Source organism: Eupeodes corollae, chromosome 2 (genome assembly GCF_945859685.1).
Source record: "Eupeodes corollae chromosome 2, idEupCoro1.1, whole genome shotgun sequence".
In the NCBI taxonomy this organism is placed as follows: domain Eukaryota; kingdom Metazoa; phylum Arthropoda; class Insecta; order Diptera; family Syrphidae; genus Eupeodes; species Eupeodes corollae.
Window position 1 is genome coordinate 82777396 of NC_079148.1, and position 18451 is coordinate 82795846.

Here is an 18451-nt window from a genome sequence, read left to right on the forward strand (position 1 = left end):
GGGTTCATTCCACCAGAGGCATTCCTCTTTTTAGACAAATGCGGTCTGATACAGGATAGATTGGCAGTTCCGTTAATCTACCACGTCAGACGAAGAACCGTGGATAGGCGACTCCCGTACAGTCGGGACGTCATGGCACAAGGCGGAGCAGAGCTCCTTCGGTTCAGTAGGGCTGTGTCCGAACGGGACCGAACTGATAGGGTGAAGCAGGAGAACCAGTTTTGGTGGCTTCAATCGGCACTTGATATTGGGTAGTCGGGATGGGGTTTTAAGCCTTGGCCGGCTTACATAGTTGTTTTATAGTTTTAGGGTTTAGTTTTAAGTAGAATAGGCATTGTGGCACAAAAAGAAATAGAAAATAAAAATTAAAAAAATACAAAAAAAAAAAAAAATTAAAAAAAAGAACATTAAAATAAAAAAAAAGAAACATGGAATATAAAAAAAAAAAGACAACAAAATATAAAAATAATGTTAGATAGTTAGATTTGCTGCTGTGGTTGTTCTAGATTTAAGTAGTTTATAGGTAGAATAGGTAGTTTAAGTTAGTTTTAAGTTTTATTTTAGGAGTTATTTTAAGTAGTTTGTAAGTAAAAATAAAAAAGGATATTGACATTAGTTTTTTTTTCAACTTTTCTAATAAATACAAAAATAAATAAAATTTAAATGAAGTAAAATAGATCTTAGGGCCGAAAGGCATTAGTTTTAAGTGTTATAGTTTAACTTAGAGTGTCCGTATGGGACCATTAAGTTAGTTGTAAGTTATGGATAATTAGGCTAGTTTTATGAATTTTTGTCTAGCTTTAAGATAGGTTTAAGAATGAATTAATAAAAAATGAATTATAAAAAAAAAAAAAACTGGCATCCGAACACAACTCCAAGGGTCGTGGGTTTGAATCCCGTGCGGAGTTCACTAGAAATCTTGAAGCATTTTTTTCACAATCGTTAAATCGTAGATTTTATAGATTGGGAAAAAAAGCAAATGGAGAAGGAGAGGAAAGCAGGGGTATCGAAAGATACCTCTGCCAATACATCAGGCCACATTACTGTGGTGGAAGCGGTACAAAAAATCACCGAAACAACATCTGACCATTCAACGGACCAGTGGGCCATTGTTAAGAGAAAAAGGAAATCTCCAAATTTGGTAAAGCGAACAAATCCAGCCAAGCGGAACGCTAATAAAAAAAATGGAAGAAAAGACGAAAGGTGTGACGTCAGAGCTCGAAACATCGGAGAGTGACGACTCTGGGAGCCCAGATTACGTCTCAGACTATGAAGAAGGGCAGTTTAGGTCTCCGAAATATAGGAACAAGATCCTATCGGAGCCAGAACAGCCAACAAATAAATCGTTGGAAGGGGAGGTGGACCAAATCCTCCAAGAAGAGAAGCAACTGATGGAGGCACTGCAAACTAAACAGGCCGCCATCAATAAATTTGAAGACAGCCTGAAAAAACTAAAGGAGGAAATAGAGCCACTCCTCAGTCAACTCAAGCTTAAGCAGAAAGTGCGCCGGCAGCAAGTGGCAGCGCAACGCCAACTGCAACAAAAACAACTTCAGCAAAAACAACAACCACAGCAGCAAAAACAACCACAACCCAAGCCCGCTCCCAAAAACACAAGAGCGGAGCAAAATAAAAAGAAGCCAGCAGCAGTGACAGGCCCAATTGCTGATGGCCCATCGACCTCGGCTAAGGCCAAGCCGCAGCAACAACAACAGCAGCAGAAACAGCAGCAGCAGCAACCGAAACAGCAGCAGCCGAAACAGCAGCAGCGAAAACAGCAGCAGCAACATCAGAATCAACCACAGCCCAAGGAGAAGGTGCCACCAATTAGAACCTATCAGGTTGACCTGCAGGACTTGAAACAGGTATGTAAGTCGGATACTAAGGGGAATTTTTTACTTAATATTTTGAACGAAAAAGAAAAGCGGTATTCGGTGCAGCGCTTCTCACTGGCCGAATACAAGCTAGTGAAAGAATTATTAAAAGAGGCCACAGCTGAGTTCTTCAGCTACACGCCCAAATGTGAGAAATTTAAGACGGTCCTTCTGAAGGGCATAAGTTCCTGCACGGAACCGGAGGAGCTCTTAGCTGAGCTCCGCCAAAAAGCTATTGACGATCTCAATTTTATCGGGGTCAAGCCTTTCACTACTATAGGCTGCCAATGTTTCTCGTAACATTATCGCCCCAAAGCAGTTTTAATAGTGTCAAGGGCATCAAATCTCTCGACAATCAAGCTGTACGCTGGGCGACATTAAAAAGGCACGACGACATTCTACAATGTACGAAGTGCCAGAGGTTTGGCCATGCCCATGCCAACTGCAATATGCAGTTGCGTTATGTCAGGTGCGGAGAAACCCACAAAGAAGGAGAATGTAAGCTGGGGAATGAGCGGGTTGAGGATTTGACCCTGCTCAAGTGTGTCCTTTGTGGAAACCAAGGGTAAACGGCTAGTTATAGGGGTTGCCCTAAGGTCCAAGAAATTAAACAAAAACAGGCCAGTCAAAAAGCCGAAAGAAGTCGAACAGTTCGACAGGCTCCAATACAAAAATTCGTGGATCCCAAATTCTCTTACGCCCAAATGGTGTCAGGGAGTGGGAACACGAGACAGGCTCCACCAACGGTTGCTCCAAAGGCCCCTGTACCTAAGGCACCAGAGGTGCAGCCTGACATTGAAGCCTTGTTGTTGAGCATTCAAGGTCAACTAACAGGACTGCAAAGTCAGATAAAGGAGCAAGGCAAAAGGGTAGATCATCTCTACTCTTTGTTGCCTGGCCTGGTGCAATTTAGACAATAATGGGCGCGCTGCCGGAGACGCGCCTTAAAGTCCTTGCTGTGAATGTAAATGTACTGATTATGATTGAACGAAGAGCCAATATGTTCCAATTGTTGACAGACTACAGTCCCGATGTGTTTATGGCTAGCGAAACTAAGCTAAACCACAAACACAAATTGACTCAAAAAAATTACAATATCGTAAGAAGAGACCGGCCCGACTCCACTCAAGGGGGCGGTGTCGCTCTCTTTATACGAAAAGGCATTAATTATAAAGTCATATACAACAATGAATTGCGAAAGCTCAAGACGCTAGAAGTTTGCGTTGTATGCATCTCTCTCACTCAAGGGAAGCGGATGTATATGATTGCGGCTGGAGTTCCGCAGGTTACTTACTGTGCGTCAGAACTCGAGATTCTTTTTAGGGAACTGAAACTGAGCTTGGAAGAAAACTATTTCATCTTGGCCGGTGATTTGAACGCAAAACATGAAGATTGGGGAAATCAACATAGTAATCCCAGAGGTAATCATCTTTTTAATTTGATGAATCTTTACAGCGTTGAATATGGCGTCGACATGCTGGCTACCGAAAAGCCATCGTATCCAAGAAGCGGCTCCTTTCTGGATCTTTTGCTGTACGATACTAGACTGACAGTAACAGACAGAGTGGGTAATCACCCGCGAAACTGCTTACAGACAGTCGAGTACGACAGTGATCACTGCGGACTGGCTGCTGTAATGCAGATTCCGAACGAACGCGTGGAGATGGAGGAATACGTTGCAACGCACTCTTACAATTACAGTAAGATGCGTTGGCCTCGTTTCACCAACGCCTTAGCGAGAGAACTTCGTTCGAGTGACATAGCCCCAGCAAACAACAGAAACCTGACAAACACAGAAATTGACCAACACTTACAACAGATGGACGAAACAATAAAACGAACGATGGAACGGACAATCCCAAAGTACAAAGAACGGGACCAAATGGACGCTTACAGAAACGCGACAATTGACGCACTACGCAGGCACAAGAGTGGCTTACTGACAAGACTCAAAAACTTGCACAGACGACTTACAGATCCACGCGACTTGGAGGTTAGGACACTGAAATCGTCAATAAAAAATGTCAATCTGTTGATTAAGGAGAACTACAGGTTATCAATTAACAAGTACTGGGACCGCAAGATCCGGTCAGTTAATTCGAGTGACCCTAGTATGTTTCCAAAAATCAACAAAAAACGATAATGACCTTCCGTGTCTTAAACTCCAAAGAACTGAAGAGAACAGAGACGTACTCATGACTGCGCAAATAGATCCAGAGTAATTTGAGATCAAACCCACATCCTGAAAAAAAATCACCTACCAATTGATAACTTATCTACAAAAAAACTTTAAAGGTCAAACAAATCTAATCTTCAAATATTGCAGAAAAACTTAATGCCAAATAAAAGCAAAATACCTACCAGCCAAAATATACATACGTCACTCTCAAAATTGAGCGTACACTTACAAGAAATCGAGTTATATGGTTTTTTAAGTGATTAAAATGCAACATTTTTGGTAACTTTTTTTAAATTTCTTTTATTTAATATATTTACTTACATAAACAAAAGAAAAATTATGAAAAACAATAAACAAAACATAATAACAATTCTAAAACTTAAAAATGGTTAAAATTCATGACACAAAATTGAGCGTACATTTGAAGACATATGTGGAAAAAAAAGTTATAAGGTGGTAAAAATAAAAAATTAATATTTTGTAGGACCACCTTTAGCCTCTATCACAGCTTGTAGGCGCCGCTGCATCGATTCCACAAGTTTTGTTGTGAAAGAAGAGGGGATATTCTCCCAAATTTTTGTAATCTTCGCCTTCAATTCGTTTTTGTTGCTTGGATTGAAATTCTTGAGCCTTCGCTTGATTTCTTCCCACAAGTGCTCAATCGGATTGAGGTCCGGTGACTGAGGTGGGGTCTTCAGCTGGTTTCTGGCATTATACAGCAACCATTCCTTCACAACAAACGACGTGTGTTTCGGGTCGTTATCCTTTTGGAAGTAAAATTCAGCTGATAAATTTAGTTTTTCCGCATGTTTCTTTTGAGAATATCCAGAAATTTAAACTTGTCCATAATTGTGTCAATGAACTCACTACATTAAATTTGATTGTAGTTACTGTCGAGATTTCAAGAGTCGCAAAAATTCACTCCTTTTAAAGTTTTTTTGTAAAATGGCAGATAAAAGAAAAGAAACCGACATTTCTACAAGGCAGCTAATTTTAAAATTACATTTAAAAGGAAAATCTTTGCGGGAAATTGGTGATATTGTCGGGCGAACTCATTCCACGGTGCAAAAAATTATAAACAAATTTCGTTACGAAGGTACGATCTTTAACAAAGCTGGAAGGGGACGAAAAAAATGTTGTCTCAACAAGATGAGAGAGTAATTTTGCGATAAGTTAAAGAAAAACCAAAAATAAGTCTACCCAAGCTGGCAGCGAAGATGGCGGCTGTTATTCAGAGACCAGTATCTACCGAAACTGTTCGTCGTGTCCTTCGGAGGAACAATGTTAATGGGAGAGTTGCTAGGAAAAAACCCTTCACTTCGAAGATGAATAGGCGAAAGCGCCTTGAGTTCGCTAGGGAGCACCTCAACAAGCCTCAAAGTTTCTGGGACAACGTTTTGTTCTCAGACGAAACTAAGGTCAACTTATTTGGTTCTGACGGAAGACAAATCGTTTGGAGAAAGCCAAATACTGAGTTTAAAAAAGAGAATTCGAGTCCCACTGTGAAACATGGTGGAGGTAGTGTCATGTTATGGGGGTCTATGGCTGCAAGTGGAACGGGAAGATTTGAGTTCATTGACACAATTATGGACAAGTTTAAATTTCTGGATATTCTCAAAAGAAACATGCGGAAAAACTAAATTTATCAGCTGAATTTTACTTCCAACAGGATAACGACCCGAAACACACGTCGTTTGTTGTGAAGGAATGGTTGCTGTATAATGCCAGAAACCAGCTGAAGACCCCACCTCAGTCACCGGACCTCAATCCGATTGAGCACTTGTGGGAAGAAATCAAGCGAAGGCTCAAGAATTTCAATCCAAGCAACAAAAACGAATTGAAGGCGAAGATTACAAAGTTTGGGAGAATATCCCCTCTTCTTTCACAACAAAACTTGTGGAATCGATGCAGCGGCGCCTACAAGCTGTGATAGAGGCTAAAGGTGGTCCTACAAAATATTAATTTTTTATTTTTACCACCTTATAACTTTTTTTTCCACATATTTCTTCAAATGTACGCTCAATTTTGTGTCATGAATTTTAACCATTTTTAAGTTTTAGAATTGTTATTCTGTTTTGTTTATTGTTTTTCATAATTTTTCTTTTGTTTATGTAAGTAAATATATTAAATAAAAGAAATTTAAAAAAAGTTACCAAAAATGTTGCATTTTAATCACTTAAAAAACCATATAACTCGATTTCTTGTAAGTGTACGCTCAATTTTGAGAGTGACTGTAACTATATACAAACGTATAACTACCCCCATATTCTTCTTCTTTACAAAGATCTGCAATACAAAAATCGAATCGTAGCTTTGCATTCATAATACAAACCTTTGTGCATAGATATATGTATAAAGATCGTACACAAAGAGAAGCAGCCTTATGAATGTAAATAAAAACAAAAATCGGTAAAAGATCCTTAACAGGTGATGTAAGCATTCAAAATTTCATTCATTCCCTTATTGGACACAATGTTCAGCCATTTTTTTTTTTCATATAAAAGTGCATTCATATAAAGAAAAAACAAAAACAAATTTATTGGCCTTCATATGGTAGCTTTGTATATGAAAACATTTACAAGGATAGACTAAAATAGAATGAAGGAAATTGTGTAGATATTTTGGGTGGATAAATAATTATCTCCCTTATTCTGCTGGCTGCTTATGGAAAAAGAAATAATATTTTTCTCTCGCTTCTACTAGCGCCAATAGCTCGGCAATCTGTTGCCCTAAAAAATTTTGCTCATGAGAGTACTATAGTTTTAATATACAAAGCCACCATAATATTTCCTTTATCCTATATCCACACCAAAATATTTCCTTTCATTTTATATCCCCACCAAATTATTTCCTATAATTTTATATCTACCCCAAATTATTTCATATAATTTTTTTTTCTCGAATTACTTCCCACTTTTTCCCTTTCCTCTTTTATTTTCTAACCACACTTTCACCACACAACACAAGCACTATTTATTTCTTCCGTTATATTTATCCTTTTGGTTTGTTTTAATTCACTCACCTTTTTTATCCGCCATTCCTGTTTTGTTTTTTCCTTGTAATCACCAATTGTTTATAGCTTTAATCTTCAATTATTTTCCTGTTTTGATTTTTCACTTTTAATTTTTGATTATTTTTCCTTTAAATTATTTGTTCTTTAAATTATTTTCCTTTATTTTACTACTTGTTTAATTCTTAGCTCACTTCTCGACTTCTCGTATGCAACTGACTACCTAGAGGAAAAATTTGCACCGAGCGACGCCGTCGCTGCTGCCGTTCTCGTTTGACGTGATATTTTTCTCTCCCTCTCTCTAGTGCGATGGATGGCTGATTCGATGGTGGTGGTTTGTGTTAGTATTTTATATACTAAGTCGAAGCATTGACGCTCGACAGGTTTTGTGTTGTTGGTGGTGGTGATCTGGTAGTTGAAATTTGTTTTCCCCCACCTATTTCTGTGATGTGTCGTTGAGTTTCTTGTTTAATGCAAGCTACCGACGCAGCCCAAACAAGTCTGACCACGCACACAAAGAAACGTGGGTATTTCCCCGTGATGTATGTTATACATACTTCGTCACCCATGCCAGATGCACAAAGGCAATAATTCAAAATAAAATAATATTTAGCGCAAATAACGCAAGAACGCAAAAAAGATATTATTTCGACCAATCTGTGTGGTTGTAAGGCACACAGACGGACAAAATAGCCGCAAATAACGCAAAAATTATATTTTGACAAATCTGCGTGGTTGTAAGGCACACAGACTGACAAAATAGACGCAAATAAACGCAATGAAAGTAGTACTTTGACCAATCTGTGTGGTTGTAAGGCACACAGAGGGACAAAATAGCCGAAAAACGCAAAAAAAAAATATATTTTGACAAATCTGTGTGGTTGTAAGGCACACAGACTGACAAAATAAACGCAATAAAAGTAATATTTTGCCCAATCTGTGTGGTTGTAAGGCACACAGACGGACAAAATAGACGCAAATAACTCCAAAACATAACTGAATTTCCCAATTCATGCGTTATGTATGATATATAGATTCATATTTTCTTCATGATCAAACTGTACATTTTCCAGTTGTACAGCCGACCATGTTACCTTAAATTTACACGCTCCTGCTTCCTCCTTGCTCCTCCTGGGCTGCTTTTTCCTTGACTTTATGTTCTCCTAGACGGATCCCTTCTGCTAGATCCTCTTGTTCCTGGTCTGTCTCCTTTTTTTTTACTACCGCGTTCCTCGCACTGTTTTTTTTTTTTCATTTTTTCACTCCCGTGTATTGAATCCATACGTCGCTTTTCTTTTTTTTTTTTAATCGTGGCTCGATTGACCATAATGTTCGCACCATTATAAAGTCCGAACGAAAAAAAAACTCGGTAACTTTTTCTGTGGGAAAAAGTATATAAAAAAACCACTTTTATTCTCCTGAATTGGTGTAGAACTTATTATTCGTGTATAAATATATTGGTAACAAAGACTATACGTATGGCCAGAGTTGCCATACGTAACAATATTTATAAAACCGAAACGTATTTTAACCGAAGTGTCCGAAATTTTGGACGAATTTTTGACGAACGACATCCAGTGCTTCAATAATAACTGTTCAAATTTGAGAAATGATGGATGATTTAGACATGCGCCCATTAAAACTAGGCAATGCAAACTATCTCGACAAAAATTACGTTACGTTTTGTTTATTTTTTTTACACATACCATCAATGTCATTTCAATATGCTACAATTTTGACAGTAAATGTATTAGATATTGTAATAGAAGGCTAATAAGTAGCAGACTTTTTTTATTTTGGTTATTAGCATAAATGTACTTACCAAGAGAACCGACCGGTACCCGCCTTGTCAGAAAAAACACCCTCAAATTCCATTTTAGGTCACCTGTCTCAAATTCCGTATTGGTGAATACATGTGAATACAATCAATGGCTACATTCCATTTTATGAAGTAAACGATATACGAGAAACCAGCAGTGTGATGTATGCATTTGGCAACACCATACATCTTCCATTATTAAATACATTCCACAATGAGTTTTGGATATCAGCTCTTTTGTTACAATGAATTATCCACTTCTCATCTAGACGTCAAAAAAAACTTCTTCTTCTAAGAGTTAAAATTATATATTTTAAACTTAAAATATCTTATAATATTGTTGTAATTGAGCCAGAAATACTGGTTACGGTAACCCAATCGTTGGAAGAGATTTTCTCAAAGTTTTTCAAATTAAACAAATACAAATAAATAGATGACGAAATTTTAAAAACGATTTTAAAAAATACAATTCACTTTTTTCTGACGTTTATGGTAAATTAAAAAATTGCAAAGTTAGCCTTGAAGTTGAGAGTAACGTGGAACCAATTTTCGTTAAAGTCGAAAGTCAAATACATGATTAAGTCAACCGCAGAGTTACTTAAACTTCTTTATAGATAATCTACCTTTGGTATAAAGCAAAAGTTTTACGTGGTATCGAGGGAGTAGATGATAGAATTAAGATTAAAAGATTAGACAATTCGGTACTGAAATTAAATAAAACTAAATGAGTGTTCGTGAAAGAAGAAATTTATTATTTGGTGTATCTAATTTCGAGTAAAGGTCTGATAAAAGTCAATCGATTGATGTTCAAATGGTAGACATGTGCATTCAAGAGGACATAAGCGTCCACAGGTTTTTCTTCAAACCAACCTCTGTTTATCAACTCCTAATCTCACCTCCCCGTGGTGAACATCGGGTGCCTAGTACCTTAACTGAAGATTGGGTTCCAACAACAGTGGAAAGTTGTTGGGGGCAGCAAACGAGAGAGGTTGGGGGAGGTGTTTCCACTAAGGCACCTCTCCTTATCCAGACGGCAGCGGAGAAATTCCCGAGATGGAATCAAAAGTGGCGTCTACAGTTCCAGTAAGGTTGAACTACTTAGTGAACACCTTATAGGAGCGGTTTTATTCGGCTCCCCATCCTTGGAGTTATACTTAGGATCTGGCCTTCCAGGTTGGGGGTTGTGCGTCGGGGTGACTTCCTGGCCACGTAAAAGCTTTCATAGTTGCGAAGCACCAACAAGCCTAGGATACGGACGGATTTACTGTTGACAACCAACGCAAACGAATAAAGGACAACGAACTTCGGATATGCACATGGAATGTTAGGTCCCTTAACAGACCACGTGCGGCCGAAGAATTAGCGGAGGCCCTAGACCGCTATAAAGCAGATATCATCGCCATCCAGGAAATACGATGGGATAGGCCGGGCAAAAAGAGGATGAAAAACTGCCATATTTACTATGGTGACTGCTACCACGAAAACCAACAGTGCTTATTTGGATGCGACTTCGTCATTGGAGCCAGACTTAGTCAAGAAGTCTTGAGCTATAGGTGCATCAATGAGCGCCTCATGACCATACGCATTAAGGCTAAATTCGGCAACATTAGCGTGACATGCGCGCACGCCCCCACAGAAGAGAAAGACGACAACACCAAAGATATGTTCTTTGAGCCAAAGATGACAACACCAAAGATATGTTCTTTGAGCTCCTAGACAAAACGTATGAGCAGTGCCCTAGCTACGATATTAAAATAGTCCTGGGCGATTTTAATGCCAAGCTAGGAAGGGAAGGCATCTTTGGTGGAATAATCGGGAAAACAGCCTACACGACAACACTTCCGACAATGGATTCAGGTTATAGATTTTGCTGCGGGGCGAAACGTCATGGTAGCTAGTACGCGTTTACCACATCTCAACATCCACAAAGGAACTTGGACTTCTCCAGATCAATCTACCGTCAACCAGATTGACTATATTGCGATCGACGCCAGACACGCTTCCAGCTTCCAGAGAAGATACAACGTCGAACGGCTACAATCGCCAGAGATCGCCAAATCCTTTTCCGACCAAGTTACAAGTAACCTCTCTTGAAGTTCTCTGCCGCCAACACAATGTATCGAAAACCAGTTTCAAACAGCCACCAACAAGGAATCCCTGGTTTGATGAGGAATGTCGGCAGGCAAATGCAGCCAAACAACAGGCACGCAAAGTGAGCTCTATGAGCAGAAGAGGCGAGAGGAACGCCGACTTCTCAGAAAGAAAAGGAGAGGGCATGAGGAGCGTGCGGTGAAAGATGTTGAGAGGTATAAAAGCAGGAATGAGGTTCGAATGTGTTATGAACAGGTGAAACAAAATTCACAGGTACATAAACCTAGAACCGAAGGCTGCAAAGACGAAAGTGGAAACATCATAGTGGAACCTCAGTCAATGCTGAGGATATGGAAAGACCACTTCTGCAGACTGTATAACGGCGACGAAGAACTGAATTCCGCTATCAGGCAGGATGATCCATTCAATATAGACGACGAAAGCCAACAATCCTATCCTCCCGACTTAGACGAAGTAAAGATTGCCATATCTAAGTTGAAGTCTAATAAAGCCGCTGCGCTGGAGCGGAAGGCTTGAATGCCGAGCTCTTTAAAGCAGCTGGAGATAAGTTGGTTAGGAGCATGCACCAACTTATCTGTTAGATATGATCGGAAGAAAGCCCGATGAATTGAACCTCAGTATTTTTTGCCCGATTCTGAAAAAAGGAGACCCTCTAAACTGCACCAACTATAGAGGAATCAGTCTACTTAACATCGCCTATAAAATCTTCTCTGCCGTAATATGTGAACGTCTAAAGCCCATCGTCAACAACCTGATAGGTCCTTATCAGTGTGGTTTTAGACCAGGAAAGTCCACAGTTGATCAAATATTCACATTACGGCAGATCCTGGAAAAAACTCAAGAACACCCAATCGACACCCACCATCTTTTCATCGATTTCAAGGCCGCATATGACAGCATCTACAGGGACGAGCTGTATAGAGCCATGTCTAGTTTTGGCATCCCTGCCAAACTCGTCCGTTTGTGCAGGATGACCATGGAGAATTCACGCTGCTCCATAAAGGTTGGAAACAACTCAACAGAATCTTTCGATGTTAAAAAAGGTTTAAGACAAGGTGATGCGCTGTCATGCGATTTTTTTAACATCGTGCTTGAAAGAATAGTACAGAGCTCACACGTGAACACTAGAGGCACTATCTTTCAAAAGTCTGTCCAATAACTGGCATGTGCTGATCACATTGACATAATCGGAAGAACTCAGCGTGATGTCTATGGGGCTTTTGTGAGTATTGAGGCAGAGGCGGCAAAAATGGGTTTAACGGTTAATGAGGGCAAAACAAAGTACATGCTGTCGTCTAGAAAGGACATACAACACCGACGTTTTGGTCAAAACGTCACAATCGACAGACAAAACTTTGAGGTAGTCAAGGACTTCGTCTACCTAGGCTCCGCTGTAAACGCAGAAAACAACACCAGCGCTGAGATAAAACGCAGAATAACTCTTGCTAACCGCTGTTTCTTTGGACTAAGAAAGCAAGTGAGTGTTAAATTCCTCTCTCGAGGGACCAAAGTGTTGCTATATAAGACCCTTATCATCCCCGTCCTGCTATACGGTGCAGAAGCATGGACCATGACAAAAGCCGATAAAAGCACCTTGAGTCGCTTCGAGAGAAAAGTTCTTCGTGTGATGTACGGTCCCATATGCATCGAAGGGGAGTGGAGGAGAAGATGGAACGACGAACTGTACGGGCTGTACACCGACGCAGACTTAGAAGAAGTGTAAAAGTCAAACGACAAAGTCTTTGAATCCGCACCCACAGGACAGCGCAGTAGAGGAAGACCGCGGATCAGGTGGCGCGCACAAGTGGAAGATGACCTCACCCAACATCTAGCGCGAAACTGGAGACATCTGGCTAGGGACCGAGCTAGATGGAGAAGTTTGTTGGGTGAGGCCCTAGTTCACACAGGACTGTAGCGCCACCTTAAGTAAGTGAGTAAGTAAAAGTCAATCGCGATAAAACTATAACGAATTTTCCTGTTCCAAATCTTTTTGTAGCTTCGAGCAGAATTACTAGCCATTGTTAATGCTACAAGAAAATTCTTTCAGTATTTCATCGGAAGGTTTTTTGATTAAGTAACGGATCACAAACCTCTTATCGCAATTTTTGGGAATAAGAAAGGTATTACACAAATGTCCGCCAGTAGATGGGATTTTCGTCTTTCAGCTTTTCAGTGTTAAATACGATACTTTAAATCGGAGGAAAATGTGGCCGATGCAATATCTCGCTTTTCTAATCGTACGAATAACGACGACGATTTCAAAGGTGGCGAAAAAAACACCGTAACGTATTTAAACCGTATTTAAAAGAATCGAGTAGTTTAATTTTCATTTTATTTCATTTTGTTTTTATTCATTCATATAAATTACTTAAAGCTAGATACAATTATACTAATTAAATTAAATTGAATGAAGTAAAAAATAGTAATCATTCTTTAACTTATTAAGTTAGTGTTGAATGACACGTTTCAATAAATAATTTCAATAAAGGTCTGATGTGGGGTGACAATCAGTACAAAGTAAATTCGTTATTATAATTATAATAAATGAACACAATATTTTAATCATTATACAATTATTTAATTTAAGATACAAAAGTAGAATTAAAAGATAAAAATGAAGAAGAAAGATAAAAATGAAGAAAAAATCAAAAAACGTAGGAAGAAATAGTAAAAAATTAACTTAACAATTTCAAAATGTAAATTAATTATTGTTATTTTGTGCTGATAATTAATTTGGGGTAGTACCCGTGGCATGATGGTTAGTGCGTTGGGCTGTCATGCTAGAGGTCTAGGGTTCGATCCCTGCCTATGCCATCTAAAGTCTTTTCACGGGTACTGCCTCTTGCGAGGAATTGACAAATTCTCCAAGAGTAACTCTTGTCATGAAAAAGTGCTTTCTCAAATTAGCCGTTCGGATTCGGCATATAAACTGTAGGTCCCCTCCATTCCTGACAACATTACTCACACACAGGAATGGTTGAGAGTTGTAAGTCACTAGGCCCTAGTTCTTCATGGACTGTTGCGCCACCCAATTTATTTTTTTTTTTAATTATTTTGGGGTTCTTAAAATGGATTTAATATGCTCAGTTTCAACAGTGAATAGCCAGTCCTTGACTTTTTTCAAAAAAGAACTCAACCGGGTAGTGTTTCTGATAAAAACAGGCAGTTTATTGAAAAATTTAGGTGCTGTAGCGATGTAAAAAAGTGAAAAATGTGTTCTACGAGTGAAAGGTTCATTCATAAGGTGCAAGCTGTTTGTGCGTAGATCATAAATTTCTGAGTTTCTACTGGGGATGTTGCCACTTTGTTTAAAAAATTCTTTGAGTACTTTAAAAACATAGAGATGTCTCATTGGTAGAATTTGCAATTCCTTGTATAGGGGCCAACTTGAAGCTAATCGATTTTTGTTAGAAATAATTCTTATCAAGTGTTTTTGTGCTATCAATAGAGGTCTAAAATTATTAGCATAGCACCCACCCCAACTGGTTATACCATATTGAAGTTTTGACTGTGCAAGACCGTTATAAATACATTTTAATACTTTTTTTGAGCAAAATGGTTTTATAAGATAAATTTTCCGAGAAACCAACATCAAATGCGATTTTAAAGTGGGAGTATGTTCCTTCCAGTTCAAATTTGAATCAATTAAAACCCCTAAATATTTAAAATGCAATACTGATTCGATTTTAAAACAACTATTGGAGCATTGAAATCTAGGATTAAAATTGCTCCTACCACACTTGTGAATAGGTAGACAAATTTTTTTGCAGTTATGGGCATGAAAGTATAGGTTGTAATCAGGAAGACTATTTCCAGATACTTTGAAGGTCACCAGTTTTGTTTTTTCGCTGATGATAAGCTTATGAGCAGTAAACCATGTCCTTAGTGTTTCTAGATCTTCTTCAATTTTTGTTATACAATCAAATAACGTGCTAAATTGATAAGTGAAGGCTATATCATCTGCAAAAGCAGAAGATGATCCATTAAGTTTTAACTCGAATATTGAGTTTATATAAAATAGGAAAAATAACGGACCAAGGACAGATCCTTGTGGAACACCATTTTTTAAATAACGGGAATCGCTATAGGTCCCATTTACAACAACTTTTTGTTCCCTTTCTATCAAATAGGATTGAAGCCATTCAAAAGTTTTTCCTCTAAAACCTGCACTGTAAAGTTTATCGAGAAGAATGCTGTGTTCAACCATATCTAATGCTTTTGTCATGTCAACAAAAAGTGCAATGGTGGACTTATTTGCATTAAGGCTGCCATATAATTCACTACATAATCGTAGAATAGCATCTTCTGTAGACATGTTTTGTCTAAAACCAAATTGGTTTTTACTAAAAAAGTTATTTTTATCCAAAAACGACATGATTCGCACCTTCATAAGTTTTTCGAAAACTTTGGAGATAGTTGGAAGCAAAGAAATCGGTCTATAGTTTGATATATTATTTTTTTTACCTTTTTTAAACAGCGGAATAACTTCGGCTCTTTTTAAATTTTTAGGAAAACAACCGCTTTCAACACTTGCATTAAATAAGTACATCAAAACATCCACAACATAAAATGCAATTTTTTTAAGAAGAGTACTAGAAATTCCATCAGAAGTACTTGAATTTTAGTTTTTAAGCGATAGAATAACTTTTAATATTTCTTGTGATGTTATAGAATTATAGACAAAACTATTACATTGTATACCAGACATTAAAATTGAACTCATCGAGCAATCACAACTACAGTAAGAATCAACTCTAGGCTTAATTTTATCAGATATTTCAGTGAAGTATTCATTAATTTAATTAGAAATTGAACTTGGATCAGTAAAGGAAACACCATCAACTTCTAAATTTTTTATTTCAATTGGTTGCCTTTCTTTACCTAAAATGTTATCAACAACTCTCCATACCTCTTTGACATTTCCTCTAGCTTTTAAAAACGCATCCGTATAGAAATTATTCCGAGCTACCTCAATATGTTTCTTAACAGTTTTACAGAGAGAAATATAGTGATTTCTAAGACTTTCATTAAGCGGATGTTTTTTACATTTTTTACTAAAAGCTTCTTCCTATTTATGAGTTTGAGGAGCCCTTTATTCATCCAAGGCTTTAAATGCTTCAACCTTGAACTTTTGGTTGACGAAGATGTACAAGATTTGATATGCTTTTCTAAGATTGAAAAGAATACATCAAAAGCTTCAGAAGGGTCACTTTCTAAAAACACTGGATCCCAGAATTCATATTTTAAGCACTGATTTAGTAAAAAGTAATCAATATAATTAATGGTTTTTTTGACATTTTTTTGACGTGCCGTTAAGTTCGAATTCAAAAAATTAGTCATCGCTATCATTCTGTGGTCTGTTATCATTAGATCATACACTTTTCCATTTGAAGATTTCTTGTAATTATTAAACCTATCAAATATGTGGTCTATACAAGTACTAGAAGAGTCTGTCACACGAGTTACTTCGTTTATGTAACTTTTAAGACCATTAGCTGCCATAAGTAGTAAATAATTTTCAGAATCTTTATCCGTTTCATTTAAAATGTCAATATTTATGTCACCTAATAAGATTAAGTTCTTGGCCTTAGTTATACTCAAGACATTGCTCAATTCATCAATGAAAATACTTTTACAAAAACTATGCAGCCTATATATACAATACATGACATAGCTATCATTTTTATAACAAAATGATAACTTCAATACATCCGCACTTGTAATTTCAACTTTTGAGCTTTCACAAAAAATATCATCTCTTACATAAGCAGCTATACCACCTGAGGCATATACTTCATTGCAATTAGCAAACATTGAATAACCTTGAATATTATATAAACTTAATTCATTTTCGTAGATCGAAATCTCACTCAAAACAACAACAACAGGTAAGCAATTAAACGTTTCAATATGCGCTAAAAAAGATGAAATTTTTTTTCTTAAACTACGAATATTTTGATGTAAACAAAAACAATTATCAACAAAATTAGATGCAATGACTGGATAAACACATATTTCAGGGACTGAAGGAGGGACAGAAATAGAACTATTAATATTCATATTTTATCAAAATCAGCAGCACAAAATATTCTTACTGGTTTGTCACCCTCACTCCTACGCATATAAACTCTCCCATTCTTAGTCCAAACATATTTAAATCCCATCACAGTTTTCAGTGATAATGCCTTGTTAAGCAATTGGCGAGTCTCATATGTTAAGCAATCGTTCACAAAAATATTTTCTGATTTTCTTTTCGCATCAAACAGATTAGTTGTAAGCAGATCTCTTCTTTCTCTTTTTGTTTTCATGATCTTTTCCTTCATCAGTTGTGAAACCAATTTTACACGAAGAATGTTGGTGTTGGTGCTCTTTACATTTTTGTTAGAAGCATTAGCATTAGAAGATGGTTTTGTTGTTATTTTTTTCATATAACATTGATCAATGTCTGCTTTGTTTATGTTTACGTTTAAACCATCGCACAAGACTTTGAGAGCGATATCAACGTTCGTTAAGGTGTTGTTGTTATTTGGAACGTTATAAATTTCAATGCAGTTCGCAAGAAGCTGTTGCTCTAGGTTGTTGACCTTTTCTTCTAGTGCAAGTATTTTTTTATCACTTTCAATGTTTTTGGCGACAAGTGCATCGATTTGTGTCTTGTGATATTGTTTCATCAAGACAACTTCAGAATAAATCATTTCTAAGGTCACAGCTTTTATTTCTTCTTCAGGCAATGGTGTGGTGATGAACTAGGTATTGGCGGGGGTTGCGGTGTTGGCTGTGTTGGCGGGGTTGGCGGTCTTGGTGATGTTGGTGATGTTGGCGGTGTTGGCGGTGTTGGCGGGGTTGGCGGTGTTGGGGGGGTTGGCGGTGTTGGTGGTGTTGGCGGGGTTGGCGGTGTTATTGGTGTTAGTAGTGGTGCTGGTAGCAGTAGCTGTGGTAGTAATGGTTGATGATGAACCAGATTGTTGTGTTGAAGCAGAATTTGCAATAACAGTGGTAGACAAGGTGGAAGGTGGAGAGTGCTGAGTACATGGCAGAGGTGACTCACATGACATAGAAGCTCGACGCTGTTTGCAGCAGGAAGGGCACCTATATGCTATTTTTTCTTTTGTCAGAAAGTCAATTTCGTTGGCTGTTAATTTAACGCATTTTGCATGAAAAAACTTTTGACATTCGGTGCACTCCACTTTCACTTCAGAACCACTGGTTTTTTTGCGGCAAATTCGGCACGACATTTTTGTTTAATTAAGGTTTAGTTTTTTCTTCTACTCTGAACGTCGAACTTGTCGAGTTGTAGAAGCTGAGTAAGGTCAATGATTCTCGAGAATTTTCTCAAGATAAGTCCTGAAACTAAAGGACGTTCTTATCCCTCTACCTTCCCAAAATCTTCATCCATTCCCACATAAACAAGGCATACCGGCCTACGCTTATGTCACCAACTCTTATCCCACCTCCCA

At 37.9% G+C, this 18451-nt stretch overlaps 1 protein-coding gene across 1 annotated transcript; it reads left to right on the forward strand.

The window, feature by feature from the left end:
• The first annotated feature begins 1184 nt into the window (after window positions 1-1184).
• LOC129945083 (putative mediator of RNA polymerase II transcription subunit 17) lies at window positions 1185-17944 on the forward strand. The gene is made up of 3 exons (XM_056054744.1): window positions 1185-1502; window positions 5675-5910; window positions 17722-17944. The coding sequence occupies exons 1-3, from the start codon at window positions 1185-1187 to the stop codon at window positions 17942-17944; spliced, it is 777 nt and encodes a 258-aa protein (XP_055910719.1).
• Window positions 17945-18451: the final 507 nt, after the last annotated feature.